The following is a 21,136-nucleotide window of genomic DNA, read 5'->3' on the forward strand; positions in this document are numbered from 1 at the left end:
TGTTCTGCTGAGAAATTAGTAAAACGTCTCCCCAGCTTTAATGAATAATGAAACACTATACTCATGAAAATAATAATTAGCAATATAGCTAAAAATAAATCAATGTGTGGATGAGACTCTCAAAGGCAGCAGGAAAAGCTGCAACCATGAACGTACTGCTGAAAATAGCTAAGCACATAGGGGAAAAAAAAAGAAAAGCTTAGGAGAACAATGATAGCAATCCATGTAGATTGTTAAACACAGTCCTGAGTCTGATGGCTCCGTTTCCTGTCAGCCTCACCCAAATGCTATGCAGCACATTTAGGAGTTTTCTAAATATGTCAAGAAGCTGGGTGGCTGGAGCAGGCTAGGACAAGTATGATGGAGTGGAAGAATGTCAAACACTTTTCAGAGGTTCTCCAAGTGTTTCCATCTGGGCTCCTGTTGTCCTAATGTTGAGCCTCCAGATGAAGGAAGAGGTGCCCACTGTGAGAAGAGTCAAATCACAGAATCACAGAATGTTAGGGATTGGAAGGCTGAGGGAGCTGGGTCTCTTTAGCTTGGAGAAGAGGAGACTGAGGGGTGACCTCATTAATGTTTACAGATATATAAAGGGTGAGTGTCACGAGGTTGGAGCCAGGCTCTTCTTGGTGACAACCAATGATAGGACAAGGGGTAATGGGTTCAAACTGGAACACAAAAGGTTCCACTGAAATTTGAGAAGAAACTTCTTCTCAGTGAGGGTGACAGAGCACTGGAACAGGCTGCCCAGGGAGATTGTGGAGTCTCCTACTCTGGAGACATTCAAAACCCACCTGGACACCTTTCTGTGTAACCTCATCTACGTGTTCCTGCTCCGACATGGGGATTGGACTAGATGATCTTTGGAGGTCCCTTCCAATGCATGAGGATTTATGATTATGACAACCATTATGATTTCTACATCCTTGGACTATATCTCCCTTGTGGTGTTGGGAAAGGAAGCAATAAATCAAGCAACAGGACTCAAGACAATGGGAGTGTGCTGAACACAAGAAAGGGCATGAGCGGCATACTGGTTTACAGGGGAAAAACAATTCAGATACTATAGGAACCAGCTTGCTTTCTCCTAGCACCATCTAAAATATAGAGCCATTTCTTGGTAGAAAGACATAATTCCCGCTTCTTCAGAAGTCACAGAACAAAGCTGATTCTTGCCAGACCAATCTATTGACCCATTAACAACAACAAGTCCTTATAAGACACATCACTGGAGTTAAGCAAACCATAGGTCTTCTCAAATGAAGCAAAGATTATGGTATGCATATGTCTACATTATGTGGCCACGTTATGTCATCACTCTACTTTTCAGACAAACTGGTCCTTCAGCCATGAAAACAGACACAAAATCATGCAAATTCCATTATACTGAATGATTACCTATCTAAAATTTTAGGCCAAGAATGCAACCTATGTTTTTTTCTTTCCAGTTACTCTTTCTTTGTCCTCCTTCCCAGTCAGAGAGAAAATCATATAAAACTATCACAACTTGCATGTCATAAACACATACACATATATATAAACATAGAGTGAGTAATTAGCAAGAAATCCACTGCCTGAAGTCAGTTTGCATAACCAATTCACTAAAACCTGCTGAAATGAAATCAGAAATGAAGCCTAGATATGGAATATTTTCAAACAGGTTCAACAAGAGTCATTTGATCCCTTCAAGGAAGAATGAGTTACAAATGCACGTACACTTTCTGTACTCTTTTAAACCAGTCACTAACTTGAGGTTTGGGGATCTGCCTAATCCTTGGTAATATCTGACAGTACTCAGTGTAGAATTGGAGCACCTATTGGAGCTTTCAGGTAACTAATATTTTTATCTCAGTGCAAAGCAGAGCAAAGAGTTTCCACCTGTATTTTGCTTTGGTTGTAGATGCAATTATTTTGAAGCCTGAAGAAAATATAACACATCCCCAGAAGATGCCTGCTTTCCAGGTTGTACTCTCACAGCACTTTACAAACAGTCATGAATTATTAACATTTTAGTGTACATTCCTATGGTCTAGCTCTGGCATGTCAACATAAACTTGATTGAAAAAAGAATTAAAGGTTTTAAAGAACGAATGGTGAGATCTTGACAAATGCATGCTTGCTTTAATCCTGTTGAAACCAGTGAGAATTAGGCACCCAGGCTCTTTGAAAATCCTGCTAGGCTCCTGCCTATATAAATCTTATTTGTTAGGACAGTTCTGTAAATTACCTGATACCACCCTGCCACTGTTTGGAACTAGGCTTGTAAATATCTGCTGAAAGATTGCAACGTAAAACAAAGGAGCTTAAAGAAGACTTAAAGCGTTAGCAGGAAATCTGGATATTTGAAGCTTAGGAAACTCATGGGTATAAAAGGATTACACTAAAATCTTGGTCCTATTTTTTTGCCGTTGGAAGTTGGAAAGTTAAAATGCAAGAGACAGAGGCTTGGCAAAGGAGAACAGAGGATCTTGGAGTTAGTGCAGCTGACAGACGGGTGTCCTACAGCACTGCCCTACCTTTGCTGCTGAATTCCTCTGTTATCCTGGTCCACACTTTTCATGGGGTGATTCCTAGTGGCATGTTCTGCATCTCTGAGTAGCTAGCTTCAGACACTGAGTCTGATTTGGAGCATTGCTGAGCACTCAGAGCTGCAGATGACAGTAATGGGAAACGTTTTCAGATATGTGCAATTGAAACTAAAAACTGCTAGTAAAAGTCAGGTCCTCTGTTTTTCAAATTCAATACATAGATTTAGGGAGTCCTGCTAAATAAAATCTCTCTTTGTGCCTCAGTTGTCCAACTGCAAAAATGAAGTAAAAATACTCAGTTGTTTCATATGGGTGCTGTAAAGATTTACTAAGTAATGTTAGAGATGTGCTCAGAATCACAAGACAGCCGAGGAGAAAATTAGCATTTTTTATTTCAGAGCAGACTTTGAATAGTATTTATTGAGCAAAGCTGTGGGGTCACACGCTGACTTATTATGAGAGAACAAAATATTGACTAACTGCTCATTAAGTGAGCACTGTCTATTCAGTGACCTGAATGTGGTAGGAATCCCCGGAAACAAAAATATGATGTGTTCCTGTTATTAGAAGTGTACTGAAATACATTCACAAGAGGAGACCATGGTGAGGTTGCACAGGCAACTGCATTTCCAATAATGGCTAATTTTTTAATACTTGACTTAACAGCCTTAATAACTTTCTTCTAACATAGTTTCTCTGTTGACTTTTTCACACATATACTAGCTCATGTGGCAGCTGAAGACTAAATCTATTTCCACTCCTAGTAATGTGGGATAATTCAACTTGTACTCAGATTAAACTTTCTAAAATTCAACTAACTAAAATCATGGGAACTCAAAACTCTTGGCCTCAGGAGCATCTTAAAAACAAAACAAAATAAAACAAAACTTCCAATGTCCAAGAGGTGTCAAACCCCTACCCAGTACTTTAGGTAAGGTGAGGGATTTTTCAATGAGTAGCTCCCAGGCAGAAAACAGCAATAGGTCCCTGGGGTCCCAGCACCCAGCATAGGAAGGGGTGAGGCTGGGTGCTCAGTTGAGTCCCAAAGCTTGTAGGGAGCTGTTGATCTCAGAAGCCCCTGAGAGCTTCCTCCCACATGGAGGTACTGATAAAAAAAGTAATCCTAACACCAGTAGTGTGCTGTCAGTAATATGCTATATTTCCATTGCGGGAGTCTACTTCAATCACTCAGTATCTCGCTGTAGCTTTAAAGCCACAAGTTGGCCATCCTTGAATTAGGTGAGGCAGGGTGATCAATGGAAAATGTAACATTTTTCTTAGCAAAAATAAATTAATAGAAAGTCTGATCTGGCAATTTAATGAGTGCACAATTACTGCATCAGGGAAAAGCCCCCCAAAGATTTAATAATTTCATATATACAAAAAGCTACTGAACAGATAATTACTTTGTTCAAAGGATCAGTTATGCCCTTGCCTAGTTTTCAGCAACTCAACAGATAGCCTGCAACATCAGAGCTAGAATAGCAGGGGTGCTGCAGGGCAGAAGCACAGGGTGTTGATAAAAGTGGAGCAAAGGAATGACAGAAATACAGTTCAGCATTTTCCTGTGCTCTGTATAACTGAGTGCTATTTCACTGCCACTGGCAGCAAACTGACCTCCTGTTTACACCACGGTACTTGAAACTTGTGTTTTTTAAAGATCCGCGCCCATCTCCAATTCTGATTACCTTCTCCAGGCATTTCTGTGCTACTCAAGAGTTTTCACAAACAGATTTCCGAGCAGCAGAATTGTTCTGTTTGGTACTCCCCTGAGGTACTCAGCATACTCTGTTGTCTGCTGCGCCTGACAGCAGGGCAAGCTTAGAGGCAAGTGCCCAGGAGAGAAGTTGCAAAATTACAGGTTGGCGATATCAACATCAATGATACCATACTGTGTGAAGCTGAGATGCAATGAATCATATGTGAAAGATGGAACTGAATGGGGCCAGATATAAGCAAGCAGAGCAACAAGGAGCACATTTTGCTTTCTGTGGGGACAAGTCAGAACCACAGAAGAGAAAGAGAAGAAAGCAAGCCCTGCCAATGGGGCCACTTAACTGCACTTTGCAAGACAGGAAGGCTGACCTTATCTTGTTAAGGCCCCTTCAGTTCTGCAGTGGGTGCTTACAAGTTGCAGTATTATCTGCTGTGGTCAGTGCATCTCCTTCTATGGGGAGAAGAAGCCAGTCCAGCCACACAATTGTAAATCTTTCAACAAAAATATCTCCTGACAGAGTCCAATGCCTTTTCTGCTTCTACGTTAATTTCTGTTCTGTGACAGTGTACACTTCTTCTTTGATAAAGCCAGAAGCATATGTTGCCCCAGGGTAGGGTGAAACCCCATCTGATTTGGGAGCAGTAGGGACTACAAAACCTGCACTATGTCACAAATGCTAACACAAGACTTACGTTTCAACTACGTTTTTGGCAAACATGGATCAGTTTAAGCCCAGAGAGACAACCTAACATGCACTTTGCAACATGGCTCTTTCTTCCCTTCACTGACAGTCTCTCCACTTCCATTCTTAACTGGAAGAAGGACAGTGTCCTTCCTCAAGACCTTCCAATGGGACCTTCTCTTCTGGCTACCTCCACTGCCTCCATGAAGTATCTCTCTGTATCACTCTGCCTTGAACATCAGTCCTGATGGCCACAGATTTAACTCCAGAGGAGGAGGAGAGTCTCTTAAGCTGTCATAGAGGACAATCTCAGCACAAGTTCCCCAAAATAAGAGACAGGGTTTCCTCAAAAGGCACAGGCTTCAAGCCATAACCAGTGGTTAGATTTGGTGGGTTTATAGTGTCATGCCATGTTAGCATGTCTCAGGCCAACAGACATGGACACAACTCTTCTTCCATGCTTTATGGAGTGCCAGTAAATTCCAGTAAATTGCTTTTTTTTTTTTTTTCCCAAGACTTCTGAATTTCTGTACTGGGATTTCTGTATTTCCATTTCATTCTCTGCTAAGAAAAACTCTCCTTTGAGCATATTATGCTGCTTTGTTCCCTCCTGGGAGAAGTAAACTTTCTTCCGGAGATAATTCATGGACACAGAGGCCTGGGAGGCAACATACCAGTTCATCAGCAGCCAGCGTAGGTGGCAATGGTGGGAAAAATTCCCACCTATGCCTGGCCAGAAAATAGTGTCCCATCTTATGCACCAGAGATTTGAGGAAGGCAATACAGACAGTCATAGTCCCCACAATAACAACAGCCTATTCAGACTAGGGAGAAACCCCAGGCAGGCTCTCATTAATAAAAATGTACAACTGTGTATCACCAAAGTTTCTGTCCCTTCCTGGGCTCCCTGTTAAGCCCAGTTTGAAGGCTCTGACCTCCTTCTTAAGCCCATCCTGGTCTGGAGCTTACAGTCCAAACTGCCTGCCTGTCCTGGTGGAAGCACAACCTCTTCACCTGGAGATCCTCCACAGCAGCAAGCAAGAACCTGAACTTCATGATAACAGCAACCAGGTTGGGAGGACATAGGACCTGTGATATCACAGACCTGCTTGTTTCCTCAGTTATCCAGGCCAAGCTTTCCTCAGGAGATCCTTCCATGGTCCCACCCCCACAAACACAAATATAAAGCAATTAGGAAATAAAGCAAACAAATTATTTGTATTACTCAAGCTATTTCTTCCAGGTGAGGAGAAGGGAGCGGGAGAGGAACAAAACCATACTTTTTCTGTAATTTATAGATAATTCATGCAAGCTATGTGAATACTAGTTTAAAAGCTATTGGTTGTATATAGAGAAAACAGGCAGAATGACTTCAGCAGATAATTCCACTATCTTCTGCGCCTCAGTTTCCTCACATGCAAAGGGAGTAATAGCAAGAGTGTTTCAGGTTGATTTGTTAAGGATCTGAGCTGACAAGTTTCAAAACCAGTGAAAAGTGTAGTACCAGTTTTAGTGATAACACATTTGGCCCATTTTAGCCCAATTATTCTGCAACCCATCATTCACAGCCACAGGTACAAAGTAATGTGACTCATATATTACATAAAAAGCCTGTCCTACAAGCATCTTTCTGGGCACATGGTAAAGACTGAAGCATAAAATGTAAAATGGAGACTACCCCTGAAATCTCATGTTGAATCCCTTGTGCTTGTGATAGTCTTTATCATATCTTTTTATTTATTTTTTTTTTCCTTGCAAGTCTCCCCCAGCACAGCTACTACAAAGAAGAGACAGAGCTCACTGAGTGGGTAGCAATTCAGTATTTTCCCGTTATTCTAATTTAGACATGGCAAAGTGCCTTATTTGCCACACATCATTCAAACGCATCACTGAATGCAGAATACTAATTTCCTCATGGTCTTTTTTCTGTGGTGCTATTTTGCCATAATATCTCAGTGCTTTTAATAGATGTTCTCCAAGGGAGGCAGGTGGGGTCGTTATCTCTAACAGCAGTGAAATCAGACACAAAGAGGTTAATGTCAAAATGGCCAGAGCACCCACTAATTTTGGCTCCCTAATTTGCAATGCCTTGAATTAGCATTTCCTCAGCTCTGTGCATGTTGAGAGCAGAACTCCACACAAAACCAGCCCTGCACTTCTGCAAGTTGGACCTCAGGTGTCTCAGACTAAGACCCCAGAAAATGAGAACACATCAATTAGTGGCCACCCATGGAAATACTCATTTATATGTTTTTTTTCATATCACATAGGAACTCGTGGCAAAAGGCAGGAAAAAGCCTAATTATTCAGAGCAGTATTCAGTTGCCAAAACATGAGACCATTCTTCTGTTTTTGAACAGCCCTCTGCCCAATTCAATACTTAACCTTCATCATTGGCAGCAAAGGAAACAGGAGACCTATAGAAAACACCTTTGTTTATGGCAAAACTCATTCAGTCCCTAAGTGTACTCCATTCTGTGCACTGAATGAGACAGGGATCCTAACGAAAAAAACAGGTACCAGTATTTGATCTTATAATTAAGGACCTCATCATTCTGCCCACACGTGAGATGGATAGGCAACCCTTTTAATTAATTCTCTATATTCTAAGTGTTTGACTTTGAAAACTCAATGTATGCTTAACAAAAGTGTTTAATATCTTATTTTAAAAACGTAAACTAAAAGGAAGAAAATAGGAAGTTTCATCATTTGAAATCATAATGGCACTTTCTTTCCTTATATTGTAAAGGCGCAACTGTTGCTTATTAAATGGCTGCAAAACTACACTTTAAAAAATTTATTCCTCTAATCTTAACAGATACAGCCAAATAACAAATTTTTAAAAACACAGTGTCTTTTTGAAGAAGACTCCTACCAAGAAAATTCTTATCCAAACAGGAAAATCTCATCAAAATTTTATATAGTTGAAAAGATTGTCTTGACTGTTACAGTTTATCTCATCCCCCAGAAGCTGGGTAATCCTGACTATATGCAGGGTGTCTAGTTCCCCCTCTTGCCTTGTGTAAAGGCTTTGGAATAAGTAAAGAAAGGATTTCTTCCTGGTGATTGTATGGACTCAGCACGTGATAAAGGAAGATACTGCTGGTCAGCTTTAGTTCTATATTCTCATGCAGCAGTAGTTCTTCTGCTGCATGATAATACATCCGGTGAAGGTGAATATTATATCTCAGCATGTTTTAGTCAGTATTCTCAGCAACCACTGCGACACATCATAACGGGAGCAGTGGGGATTAAGCACTGAAGGTGAGTGCTAGTAGGGGTACAACACTCCAGTTGGGAATTTCTGAGTGACTGCCATATAAATGCTTTGAGACAATTCATATCAGGCAGGTAGAAGAAGCCACCAGCTGATAAATCTCTTGTAATAACTCTCTACTGAGAATGATGAAAAGAGAACCTCAGTGTGGAGTTCTAGCAAATGTCTGTGTTCAGAAGACATATGTTGGAGCTAAGTCTAGGAAGAAGGTGAGATGCCTTGCAGAAACCATGGTCTTAAGTCCACTAGAAAATATGGGGAGAACTAGGCACATCAGTATCATGATATACCAAATAAACACCTTTTGAACCTGCCTGTAGCAAATGCTGCAGACAGAGTGACAACAAAACTGTCTGGGTTTAGGTGTCTTGCCCTGTTTATCAGGGAGGCATCTTCAGTTTTGGATCCCAAGCCCTGAACCCCTGCCCAGAAAGAAACAACTATAGCTCCTCTCCGATAGCATGCAGTAGATAGATATTTATCTAGTATCTCATTTAGCTTCCCTAAATGACAGAATATGTTGATTCAGCTCTCTACTATACCTGAAAAGATCCCAAGCCTTACCTTCCTCCTACAGAAGACTGTTCAGAGTAAGCTGCCCCTAGCTTTTCCTGCTTAAGCACTTAGGCTTTTTTAAAAAAATGGAAGAATAAAATACGCATGAGGCCAGAGACAGAGAGAGCACAGAAGCAAATATAGCTTTATAGCCTACTGGTTAAGCACCCTTCTTCAAGAGGACAGATTGGGTCCAGTTCCTGCTTCAGTGAATATTTGATACTAATAATACAAAATAGTGTTGAGAGAGCACAAGAGATCATTTAGTCCATCCTCTGGCCCAGAAGTACCTCCTACAGCCCTTCAGTGACTGGAGCTGCCATGGTTTTCTCCATCTATTCCAGTGCATCACAATCCTTTTGGCCTCTTCCTAAAGTCTAGTCTGAATCACTCTAACAGGCCATTAAAGACCATTACTCCTTGTTTTATCCATCCTGAACAGGAAGAACAGATTATTCCCATTTTTCTTGCACCTGCAAGACTAGCACCAGCCTTATTCCTTTTAGGTTAAACAACCCTAATTATTTCAGTCTTGCCTTACAAATTGTACTTCTCTTGACCACCAGTAATTCTTACTATCCCAGTCTGCACTCTCTATCAGAGGAACACACTTTCTTAGAGTGCAGTGCAAGACCAAGGCATGACATTTCAGCTGAGCCTTATTATACATGTGCTCAGCTGAGCTGAAGACTTAGTAGATGTGTCTTACAGCCTGTACTCCCATTTGCACAACCTTGTAAGATGATGTTTTCCTTTTTGACGATAGAATGATGTCCTAGACTAACGTTGGACTTGTGGTCATTTAGAGACCCCATCTTGCCTCCTGGAGGATGCCTGTTGGCTCCCATGGACAGCTGACTGCAATTAATTAATCATTCCCATGGAGAGCACTTTCTATTAGCTCTGATGCTGTTCAAACCAGGTGCTTGGTTTGACAAGTTTGTCTTGAACTCCAGTAATTCCCACTAGCCTGTAGCTCATTCATACCATTTGCAGATTTTAAAACCCACTTCCTCTACACAGTCATCCAGGTTGAAATTAAAATAGTAAGTACAATATACTGAATGAAAACACAAAGCATTAGCAGGCCACACCTCAAGCTTTTGGCAACCCCCTTGGTAGAGTCTTTGTTTCAACAGGAAATCAGGAAGAAATGCTCATGGAGTAGGATTATCTATATCAGTTCTGCATCCCTGCTGTAATGTTTCCCTTTGGATCATGTTTCTTTGCTTCACTTATGATAAAAGCCTGTTAGATAATGTCAAAATCCTTACAAATGACAAGGTATGACAACTACTTCCTCTGTATCCACAAGGCTTGTTACAGAAGAAAGCAAAATTAGTTTGACATGATCTATTCTTGACAGATCTGTGCTGGCTCTTAATAATCTCCTTTATTTGATTATTTCCACCATTTTTTTTTCTAGGAATGAAGATAAACTGAGTAGTCTGTAATTTCTTATCTTCTCATTCTTTTTTATCCTTCTGACACCTCATCCAGCCCTTGTGAGTCTTCAAAGCATTCAAAGCTCATGGTTCAGAGACTGCTTCCATCAGCTGTGTAAATAAGCTAGAATGACTTGAAACAATCATCTTACATCAGTACATCCTGGTTTGTTCAGCTTTTCCTAGATTCTGATATTCCTTCTTTGTGGCTCCTATTAATTATTTTAGCCATCAGCTTGCAGGTGACCATGTTAATGGAGACATGCAAATTGGGCATAAAATGCTTTGGCCTTATTGACAATGTATAATGTAAAGCCTTAACCAAAGGTCTTCCCTTCCATCCACGAGTATCATAAACACTAAGGTAGAGAGTCAGGATGATATTCTTTCACCCTCTCACTCTGGCCCAATTAATATTTTATTTGTGCAAAATAGATCAGCTTCTTCAGGAAACACTGGTCCCAGTATATTCTGCAGTCTAACAGCACATTTTCCTGGGAGATGTGGTACGGATGTATTCAGACAGAGATCATATATTCACCACATCTCTGGGTAAATACTTAAACCAAAGTGTTTCTGGATAAAAGGAAGGTAGTATGTTCCCTTCCTTCTGAATGCATTCTGTGTGGACACTTGACCTGTGTGCTCTGACAACTTACCCATTTTGGTTGTGCAAGGAAAACAACTGGAAGAATACTTCATTTGTAGATCCCATGGTAGCTTAGCTGTTAAGTAAGTATTAGAGCTGATTATTGCTTATAAAACTAAGGATCATCTAGGCATGCCAGTAAGCAGCCTTTAAATGTTTAGAGGACTTTACAGGTGTAAGTGTAATTATCTTAGGACTTTAGGCACCTCCACAGTTAGAAAGGAAGGAAGCTCTAAAGTTCTACAGCCTTTGACAGACACCTCTAAGAAGGCAGTTCAACTTAAAACAATCTCTTCTGTCTCATTTTGGAAGAATGGTAAAATACTGTGACACATTTCAGACTCCTCGTCAGCCATTCCCTAATTAAAAAGTAATGAAATTCTTCAAGATAAGGCACTGTCTTATGGCATCTCCTCCTGAATCTCCTCTCGAATCATATGACTCAAAATAAGAGAACAAGGAACCTAGGGAAATATGAACTGATTTTTAAAGAAAGACTTGCTGAAAGTTCCTATAAGCCATTAGGGATAATTTTTTCACTAATTTGTCAATTCTTTTGTCTTCCACAGAGTCTTGTACACTGGCATCAAAATGGAGGGTTCCTTTTGCTCCATATCTAGTTTTACCACATAAGAGGGAGCTTCTGGTATTGATTCATATATTAACTTAGCTAAGTATCCTCTGGAAGCTATTCAACTTCTGTTTACTTCATGGAGGTTCCAGTTAGCTTCAGTTCTTCATTTATTTTGGGGGGAGATCTTTTTTTTCTTGTTCCACACATCCTTTCCTTAGGATGTAATCTCTTCTAGTTGGTATTCTGACTGGAATTTAGAATACAAGGCAAAAGCCATTTGCTAGATCCTGTTCTTTAGGTGGGACTGGTTGCATCCTTCTCACACTTTTGATTGCAATTTTAACAATCAACATTAAACATCAATTTTCTGTTGCGGGTCTCTGTCCTCAAAACTCTATATAGGGCTTGAAGTTCCTCTGGGTCTTCCACTGGAAATGCAAAGGGCAAGAAGGGTTAAACCCACTGTTTTTCATCTTTGATCAGGCAAGGTCTCCATTCCAACAAATTCTAACTCAGCCTTTGCAAGGTGCTAGACTGACTACTCCAACATAACAAGCTAAGAACGAAAATCTTGAACCTAAGAAAGGCGACCCCAGTTGGGAGGAATCATGGAATCATTTGGGTTGTAAGGGGCCTTTCAAATGTCATCTAGTCCAATCCCCCTGCAATGAGCAGGGACATCTTCAAGTAGATCAGGCTGCTCAGAACCCCATCCAGCTTGACCTGGAATGTCTCCAGGGATGGGGCATGTGCCATCTCTCTTGGCAACCTGTGCCAGTGTTTCGCCAACCTCATTGTAAAAAATTTCTTCCTCACGTCCAGCTTGAATCTCCCCTCCTTTAGTTTAAAAGCATTACCTCTTGTCCTACCACAATAGGCCCTGCTAAAAAGTCTGTCCCCATCTTTCTCATAGGCCCCTTTGAAGTACTGAGAGGCTGCAATAAGGTCTCTCCGGAGCCTTCTCTTCTCCAGGCTGAAGAACCCCAACTCTCTCAGCCTGTTCTCCCAGCAGAGCTGTTCCAGCCATCTGATCATTTTTGTGTCCTCCTCTGGCCCCTCTCCAACAGGTCCATGTCTTTCCTGTACTGAGGGTTCCAGAGCTGGATGCAGCACTCCAGGTGGGGTCTCACCAGAATGGAGTAGAGGAGGAGAATCACCCATTTCAGTGTAACTCTCCAATCTACAGTGAAGTGTCCCTGCTGAGGATAAACTTTTGGTCCAGCTTCTAAAAGCCCCTTTGCTTCAGTTCCCCATTGTTCCAGTTCCCTATTGTTCCAATTCCCTGTTGTTCCAATACCACCTCCCAGAGGCATCAGGTGCTTCTCAGGCACAGTCAAGCAGGTGATGCTCTCCTTGCATTTTCTCAATGGGTTACTTCCAGCAGTGGACTTCACTCTTACATGAAACTAAATGGCTGCAATTTTTACTGCCAGCAAATCAGCAAGTGATACTTGTTTCTTTATGTCTGTCCTTCCAAACCTAGATGATTTTTGTTATTTATAAATCCACCACCAAATACCTTACTCCTAAAGCTGTGGGCAGACAGAAGGAATGATACAGGATGAACAATGGTCAGTTCAAAACCACTGCGGTTTACATCATGCTGGTTTCAATCTGAGCTGCAACAAATGACTGTCCTTGTGTGCAAAAAAGCAAAGCATGCTACCATGCCACCCAAGCCATGAGTACTTAACATTGCAGATTTATAAGGTCGTTTGATACTATTAATAAAATAAATGGATTAGACTCTATTCAATAGTCTGATGAACTGGATGCCAATTGATAGTAGTCTTAAAAATTATAAGAGTAATCGAAGCTGTAAATTATTCTGGTGATGACTAATTATTAGAAATCATCCCAATTCATAAAAAGCCTGAAGTTCCTGAGACCACAGTTTCACTCCTAGGCAATTATAAGAAAAGTGGAAACAAATTAACTTCAGAGCTATGTTCAGATCCAAACACACTGCCCTGCACCCCTAAATCTTAGGGGCATCCAAACCAAGTGAGTAGGATTTTTTCAAAGCCTTTAGCTTTACTAATTACTAGCCCTTACAGAAAGGTGTCTCCAACAGAGAGAATGTTTAAATATTGTGAGATGTCCCAGCTTTCTATAAATAGAGATATACTGTGATTATGGCTGGAATTAATTCAAGAAACTTCAGAAATAAGATGAGTAATGAATGGGACTGACATTTATTGGTTATAATTTAAAAGAATTTAAGTACATCCTGGCTTCCCTTTTGAGGCATCAAAGCCAAACGAACCTGGTGGGAGGAAGGCAGGCTCAGGACATCTCTCTTGGGCCAACAAGACAGCTGGAGCACAGCCTGCCACCCAGCAGGAGTATTAACAGCCAAGGGACAAGCCCAGAAGAAGAATGAACCCCCAAGAAAGCAGCGATGGTGACACTAGTTTGTACTGTATGCATTGCTCTGATGGCAGTCATACCCCTCCCCAGCTGCCTGCTGGGGGCGGGCAACTTTTTACCTATGCTGACAGCAACGTGACAGGTGAAGATGCAGCACTTTGCTGTCTCTGTCCATAGGTGCTCATTTGCAGTCGCTGTGACAACTGCACCAGTGGAGGAGAACTGGGGAAGCTGCGAAAGCAACTGGAAGCACAAAGGAAGAACCCACGTAGTTTTCCCTCCCACCAGCTTCCCTTCTGACACCAGTGCCAGGCAGGGTGAAGCGAATAAGACCCTGGTGGTAGCGGCTGATGCTGCCAGCGGGAGTCCCCAAGAAGCGCAGTCTAATGGAGGGCTGGTACCCAGCTGGAGAAGAGAAGCAGCAGCAGGAGGACTGCATGGTCAAGAGAGCAGGAGGAAGGCAAGTGGCAGAACAGATGGGGAGAGGAGACAAAATGAATAACAGGCGGAGACAGCGGGATCAGTGTAACTCCAAAAGCATGAGTTCCTTTTGTTATATTAAAAACAAGTCACTGTTTTCATTACACTGTTCCTCCACCCTGTACACTTGTAGGTTGCTACAGGCTGGATCATTATAGTGGTAGGGGAGCAGCTAGCACACTGGTGAATAGCAGGGAGAAAACTAAGTTGTAGCGCTACTCTCAGACTCTGACCCATAGGAATAAAGCCTGGGTCTGGGATGAAAATCAATGGTTTGTGTTAAAGGAAAGCAAGTGGCTAATAAACATTCCAGCACTGCAGGAGTGACTGAGGACAGCTAAAGTAATGCTTTGCCTCTCTAAAGTACCTCTCACCTGAGAGCTACTGAATCCTTTTTTTTCCTACACACTAGTTATTTTGTTTCCAAATTAAAAAGGCATCTTGCAGAGACTGCCATGACAGGCAGAGAAACTGTGCTTAGATCAATTCAGAAAGCAGGTTAATAGCACTGCTAGGAAGAGAAACCAGCTCTCCTGAAACAAATTCCTATATACTAACTACTGGCCTGTGGTGCTTGAAACCTTGAAAAGCCATGGAGTTTTACATACACACTCAGCAGGTGATAGCGAGAGCCCTAAGGAAATATAAACACCTTCTCCACTTGATGCCATCAGAGCTCTGAGGTTACATGTCACCTCCCGGCGTGCTCAGGAGGATCTTGGAATTACAGATGAAATTAATGTGGATGGATTCCAGACTTCGACTTTGGACTTCAGGTTTTGAAAGGTCTTTCACCCAGATACCTGCTCTGGTATTCCCACAGCAAGGCATTCTGGTATTTCCACCAGCAAGGCACATGCACCTTCCACTGAGCCTTTCTGGATGGCAAATCTCCCCTTACCAGCCCAGCATTCCCTTGTGTAAAGTTACTGGGCTATGGTTGCTGCCTTACAGCTGGTCACTGCGCCTTCAAAACTCAGATGCAACTGGGTATGGACTGCTGCTAAATCTATCCTTGAGACTTGTCAGACTCACAACACACAGGGGAATCACATAGTGACTTCCAAAGGGCATCCACAAAGAGAGCTGCCATCAAAAGGTTTCCCATCTCCAGGTGCCTTTAGCCTGGAACGGTCACCAGACCTACCATTCATTCTCAAATCCAAATAAAGCCCTCCCTGTGTAGGGAGGAAGCCCAAAGCAACAGAAGAGATGCAAGTCATTGATGTGCAGGAGGAGGGGACAACAGGAGAGTTGTACAGAAGGAAGGACGCATGGGCCAGCAACACATGGACTGAGCAAGCAGTAGTCAGTGATGCACCACCAGTCTACTGGAAGCATGCAGAGGTCCTGTATTGTACTTGGTGCTTTTGCTTCATACTGCCTCAGCCAAAAACAGAGATAATCTTCAGGCTATGCCAGCTGTTTTACCTGTTGATACACCAATCCCTCAGCCTATACATACCTGCTTGGTACAGACTAGGCTGTTCCTACTCATACCCCACATCCTCTTCACATGGAGCAGACAAGAGTCACTGAGGGGAGCACATGCCCCACATCACAAGGCCAGTGGATGCAAGCAAGTATACACATCCTTGATTTGTGTCTTGCAAGACTATCAGCCTGCTTTCATCTTGCAATGGGCAAATGGGCCAGTTCACCTTCCCACTAGCACAAGAAGGCCTTGCAACTTGTTCACTGCCAGCAGCGGGGAATTCCTGCTCTCTGGGAAATGAGGAGGGAGAAATATAATGTCTGTGCAGGGTGGCTACTAGATTCTGGGATGGTGTCACACAATCCATGACAGTTGGCTTGAAATAGAGCAGACTTGAGGTGAAACCTCTTTGCACTTTCTCCTTCCAGTCAGTCAAAGCCACATGACTGGCAAAGGGGTCCCTCTCATCCCTCAACCCCAAGCGATGTCCACCCCCTCAGCATGGCATGGGCAGACGCTGAAGCTACAGCCCATTTTCTTATCCTCAGGCAGGGAGCAGCTTTGAGATCATTTGGTCACCCTCCGCATTAGGCCAGGACAAGCCCTCAGAAAATATATGTCATTTCCTCAGGTTGCACACGTGTACCCAGACTGGCACAGACAGATAGAAGGTTCAACACAGCCCTCTCAGTGGGGATGCCTCTACATACCAGTGGGTACTGCCTGACTGGTTTTTTTGCTGGGACTATCATTCAGGCACAAGTGGCAATAGGCAATTTAGATCAACAGACTGGTTTCTTTCCCTCTAAGCATTACCACTCTTCTTCTCCCCCTGGAAACTCTGCCTGCAATTAGTTCCCTAGGAGGGGGCTTGTCTGTGCCATTAAGAACAGTTACATTACGTGATCTAGGAGAAATCAATGTCTCTAATAGTCAGCAAAGGCAGTGGAGAAGGACAGGGTGATGGGAGGGGTGCTTCTCTGGAGACACTCTTGTCAGGAGAAATCCCAACGGTATCGCCGCAGGAAGAGAAGTAGTAAGGACCTGGAGTAATTAAACTCAGCCATTGTTTACGGGAAGAAGCACAGAAACTACACAGTGTCTCTCAGAAAGGCAGAGGCTAGCCTCTCCTCAGGTGCAGATGAAATGCCTCTGCCCTGAAGTCAATGGTCTGTGGTGATTTACATCATGCTGGCAAGCAGAGGGAGGAGGGGCGTGGATGGACAGACACCTTTCCTTTAAAATACCTCTTTTCCTTTCTCCATGTTGGTGTTTAAGGGTAAGACAGTGCCCTGCAAGTTTTGAAGAATCTGGATTGTGCGGCATAATTAAATTATTCTAAATGAGGTCCAAGACATTTTAATATCATGAGGCTAAAAAACCTTAACTCTATGTGCATCTTCCTCTCTCTCTTTTTCTCCATTTCCTCCTTCCTGCACACCTCTGCAGTTCCTGGAATGACAAGACACCTCACCAGCTGGCTGTAATTGCTAGAACAGTTCCCTAATGTTTTCTGCTTCTCCAATTGCATTAAGCTGCATCTTCAGAGGTACAACCCTGTTTATTCATGCTGCTCATGTGGAAGGGGAAAGAAATGCAGACTGGCTCTTCCCCCCTCCCTTCTTTGATTTGATGGGTGTGGCAGGCTTAAACCTTTGCAGCCGCTGGCTCTCCAGCACAGGGGCGAGGAGGAGAGGACGGAATGGGAGGGAAGCCGTCAGATATGGCTGGTGATGAATGAGACTCATCTCACCCACAAGTGGGAAACCTGCTTGCGGGTTATTGTTTAATCACTCATGCAATCCAATACTGAGCAGATACCCCCATAATGTCCATCTGTTCTAGCATGCGGTACATGCAACACTTGCATTTCTAGCCACCTATCTAACTATCCAGCCCTGTGTACTACTGACTTCATCTCTTGCTGGCAGTAAAGGTTGAGTTCAATTTTTCAGAAATTGCTTGACCCAGCCTTTCAGTTATGCCACCTTTTAGCAGAATGTTTTATGGGCACAGATTCAGTGCTGCAATCAACTGTAGGCAGAAATGACAACACCAAGCTATCTACATCTCTCATGGGTGGGCACAGTCAGTCAGATACTTCACTCTTCACATTGGCATCGCATTCAAAAGGAAGAATAATCTGCAAGGTACCAGTGTGTGAACATATTTGTCTTTGAGGGGTGGGAGGACAGACACATACTGGCACACCTAGACACATATGTGAAGAGATTTCTTCCACGCCCAAGCCTGTAATTTCAACATTTTGCTCTTTAGCTGCCAGAAAGGCGAGACACCAGGGGCTTCCCCTGAAAAATAATTTGAAGACAGCTGTCTTTATTTTGGGAAGGAAACTCTTGCCTGCACTTAAGAACACATTCCATCTTCTTCTCCCTCAGAAAGGTCTGGGTGGGGACAGAGGAAGAGCAAAAGCTGAAAACTGACGTCTTTTTCTTCTCCAAATTAAAGCTTCCTCTGGTGTATCACCAGCTTTGCTGAGCACACAGCTATATTGCCGTTTTAGCAATGGTGGTGTGTATTCAGGTATAGAAGCAGGAGTTGGGCTCTGAGCCCAGGAACATCCACCAAATATGCACGGCTAGTCACATTCAGGTTGTATGGCTGCAAAAGGATCAGAAAGCATGTGCGAACGAGTGCATGTGTGCTTGTGCATATATGTGTAGTACAGATGCAAGCGACCAGAGAGCGGAGATGTGTGCTGCACATGCACACGCAAAGGGGTGTGTACCATGCGGTGGATTAACGTACAGAGTGGGAAGAGAGGACTATGTGTGATCAAGACACCTGCATGCCATGCATTTCTAAATATGTCAGAATACAAAATGACAGGAGTAAACCCATAGAGATGTAAAGAACAGATGCATCGGAATATTATTCAGGAGCTTTAATGCACAAGCTGTGATGGTATGGGCAAAATTATCTTCTTCCCCTCACAAGTCTCTTCTGACTCCAAAGAATCCCAGAGCTACCTACTTTATTTTAAAATTCGCTGTGCACCTTCGCTCACTGCTCTCTGTCTGCCTTCCTTCTCCTCCTCTGCTCTTTTTATCCCATATTTGCCAGCTGAACGTGCTCTGTTGGCTGGCTGCAACATGTCCCCCCCCCACCAGCCACCACCACCTCCCTCCAGATTTTAGTGAACGTATCATTAATTGCAAAGCATTTGAAAAACCTGCATGGGAAAAAACACTGGATGACGCAGGGTCTCTTTCTATCCTGTTCACCTGCCCCTCCCCATTATTCTACAAAATTGCACCTTCATTTTATAGCACACACATGCCCATTCAGAAACACATTTTAACCTGGATTTTCTTTCAACACTGTGCAGTTCTACAGTAACCGGGCTTATTCACATTAGTGTGTTAGGCTATTGCTCCAGAATACTGCAGTGCTACATTGTAAGAGATATATAAATGTATGTATATATAAAGAAAGTAATCGGTATGGTGCCATACCTAAGATTGAGTTGAATTGTGCGCTCAGAACGAGGACCAAAGCTCCTTGTTGCTACCTACAAATCCATAATTCAGAGAAGTTTCCAAAATGCTTTACAAAGATATCTGGGGCCAGTCACTGCCTCAAAGTTCCAACTGCATAAATCCAGCATCCTCCCAAGGAAGTCCAAGAGGTTCAGCCAAAATGGGCTCTCTTGATCAGGAGCACATTTGGGCTTTCACACAAAATAAAAACGGGAAGGGAGAGGGAGGCATGATCTAACTAGTGGGGTTTTTTTTCAATTTCATTATCATTTTGGACATTAAAAATTTGGCACTGAAAACTAGCCACCACCCAAACCTTCTCATCATCCCAGTTCCCTTATAGGAAAAGACAGGTGGTACCAGTAAAGAGAATGAACTGGTTTCCAACAGGTTCACACTGTGAGCTTCTCTTATCCCACCCGAGTTCGGAGCTGACAGAGGCGTGGTCCTCTGTCTCTTTACCAGCTGGTGCACAGTTGTCTAACTGGTTGTACTATGAAGGGTATTGCAAAGAGGGTGATTCTCCTCCTCCCCTGGTTAATGCTTTTATTATTAATTAATTGCATTTTTCACTATAGCGTAGGTTGAAAAAAAAGCTTCAGGTTGCTCCTGCTCAGATTGTTGTAACACAAAAAAATGAATGCACCTGTCCTCCGAGCCACCTCAGAGCACATGCACATAAAGCATTTCCCATTCATTGGAGCCAGGAGCAATAGAGAGTGTTCTGACCAGGGATCAAGGCTCACTGGGCATCCTTTCTTTTTTTGGCATAAGATGAAGAATTGCTTCCTTTATCTCTAAGGTAGAGCCAGATCTCACCACGTTTCCTGCTAGCCGCACCGCCCCCCCCACCCCACCCCCCATCCACACCCTCAGAACCACAGACACAAAATCCTAGGCAAGACATCTGCCCACTATTAAAAAATAATAAGAATAGAGGGGAGATTCTTGTAGCTCCCAAAATGTGGATGTAGGCCACCCCCCTTCCCCACATCACCAGCCCCAGAAAGGCAAAACAGTCGAGTGGCAGGGTGTGAAAAGACCCTTCAGTCACAACATGCTGAAGAATCGCGAAAGAGACGTCTGCTGAAAACAGCTGAAATTTCCTCCCCCCTACCCCAGCCCCTACCCCAGCCCCTCACACACTCAGCCAGACACGCACCCCACGGACACCCAGCAACCTGGGAGACCTCTTAACAGGAAGAAATATATATATAAAAATCTTCAGCTCTACCTGTTTTGTTCTTCTCATACAGCACAGCATGATCGTATTGTCCCCTTCCTTCCTTCTTCTTCCTTCCTTCTCCTCTCTCCTTTTCCTCTTCTCTCTCTTATCTCTCCCCCCCACCCTCTCCACTCCCTCCCTCCCTCCCTCTCTCTCTCTCCCTCTCTCTCCCTCGCTCTCTCGCACACTGCTCACACACACACGCACACACACACGCACACACCAGGGCAGTTAGCAGCAACTGGAAGGTCCACAGCTACTGCTCATCACACATGCACACGCTGCCTCTCCCTGCCTCCCTCCCTTACCCTTCCCAGAATTGTTCACCAGCTCTCCCCGACTCGTCACCTCCCCACCCCACCCCCACCCCAGCAGCCACCCCCCCAAGTCCCTTGCCAGCCTCATGAATAATTAAAATCTTCAATCTGGACCCAATTACCCAACGACTTTCCCACTGCACGGAGGCGACAGGGGAGCGGGGACACTGCAGACTGCGGAGGGGTGGCAAGGGTGGGGTGGGGTGGGGTGTGTCTGGGAGGCACTGGCCGAGGAGGGGAGCCCCCAGCCCCACTCCCACCCGAGCAGACGAAAACCCCAGCACCCGGCCATGGCCAGGAGTGCGATTTATGGGTGAAGAAAGAGTGGGGTGGGGTGGGCACGGAGGGGAGAAGAGGGGAGCGGGGGTATTGCTGTGGCAGG

The 21,136-nt window shown here is 43.5% G+C and overlaps 1 protein-coding gene across 1 annotated transcript in view; it reads right to left on the minus strand.

Moving 5' to 3' along the window:
- The window catches only part of GAP43 (growth associated protein 43), a gene marked incomplete at both ends in the record, with an annotated part of 57,388 nt that extends 36,912 nt beyond the window's left edge, over positions 1 to 20,476 (minus strand). The window contains one exon of the mRNA XM_080355394.1: positions 20,447 to 20,476. Within this exon, the coding sequence (XP_080211520.1) occupies positions 20,447 to 20,476 (30 nt within the window). The remainder of the gene's footprint in view (positions 1 to 20,446) is intronic.
- Positions 20,477 to 21,136: the final 660 nt, after the last annotated feature.

Source organism: Nesoenas mayeri, assembly GCF_963082525.1.
Source record: "Nesoenas mayeri genome assembly, chromosome: 1".
Taxonomy (NCBI): Eukaryota; Metazoa; Chordata; class Aves; order Columbiformes; family Columbidae; genus Nesoenas; species Nesoenas mayeri.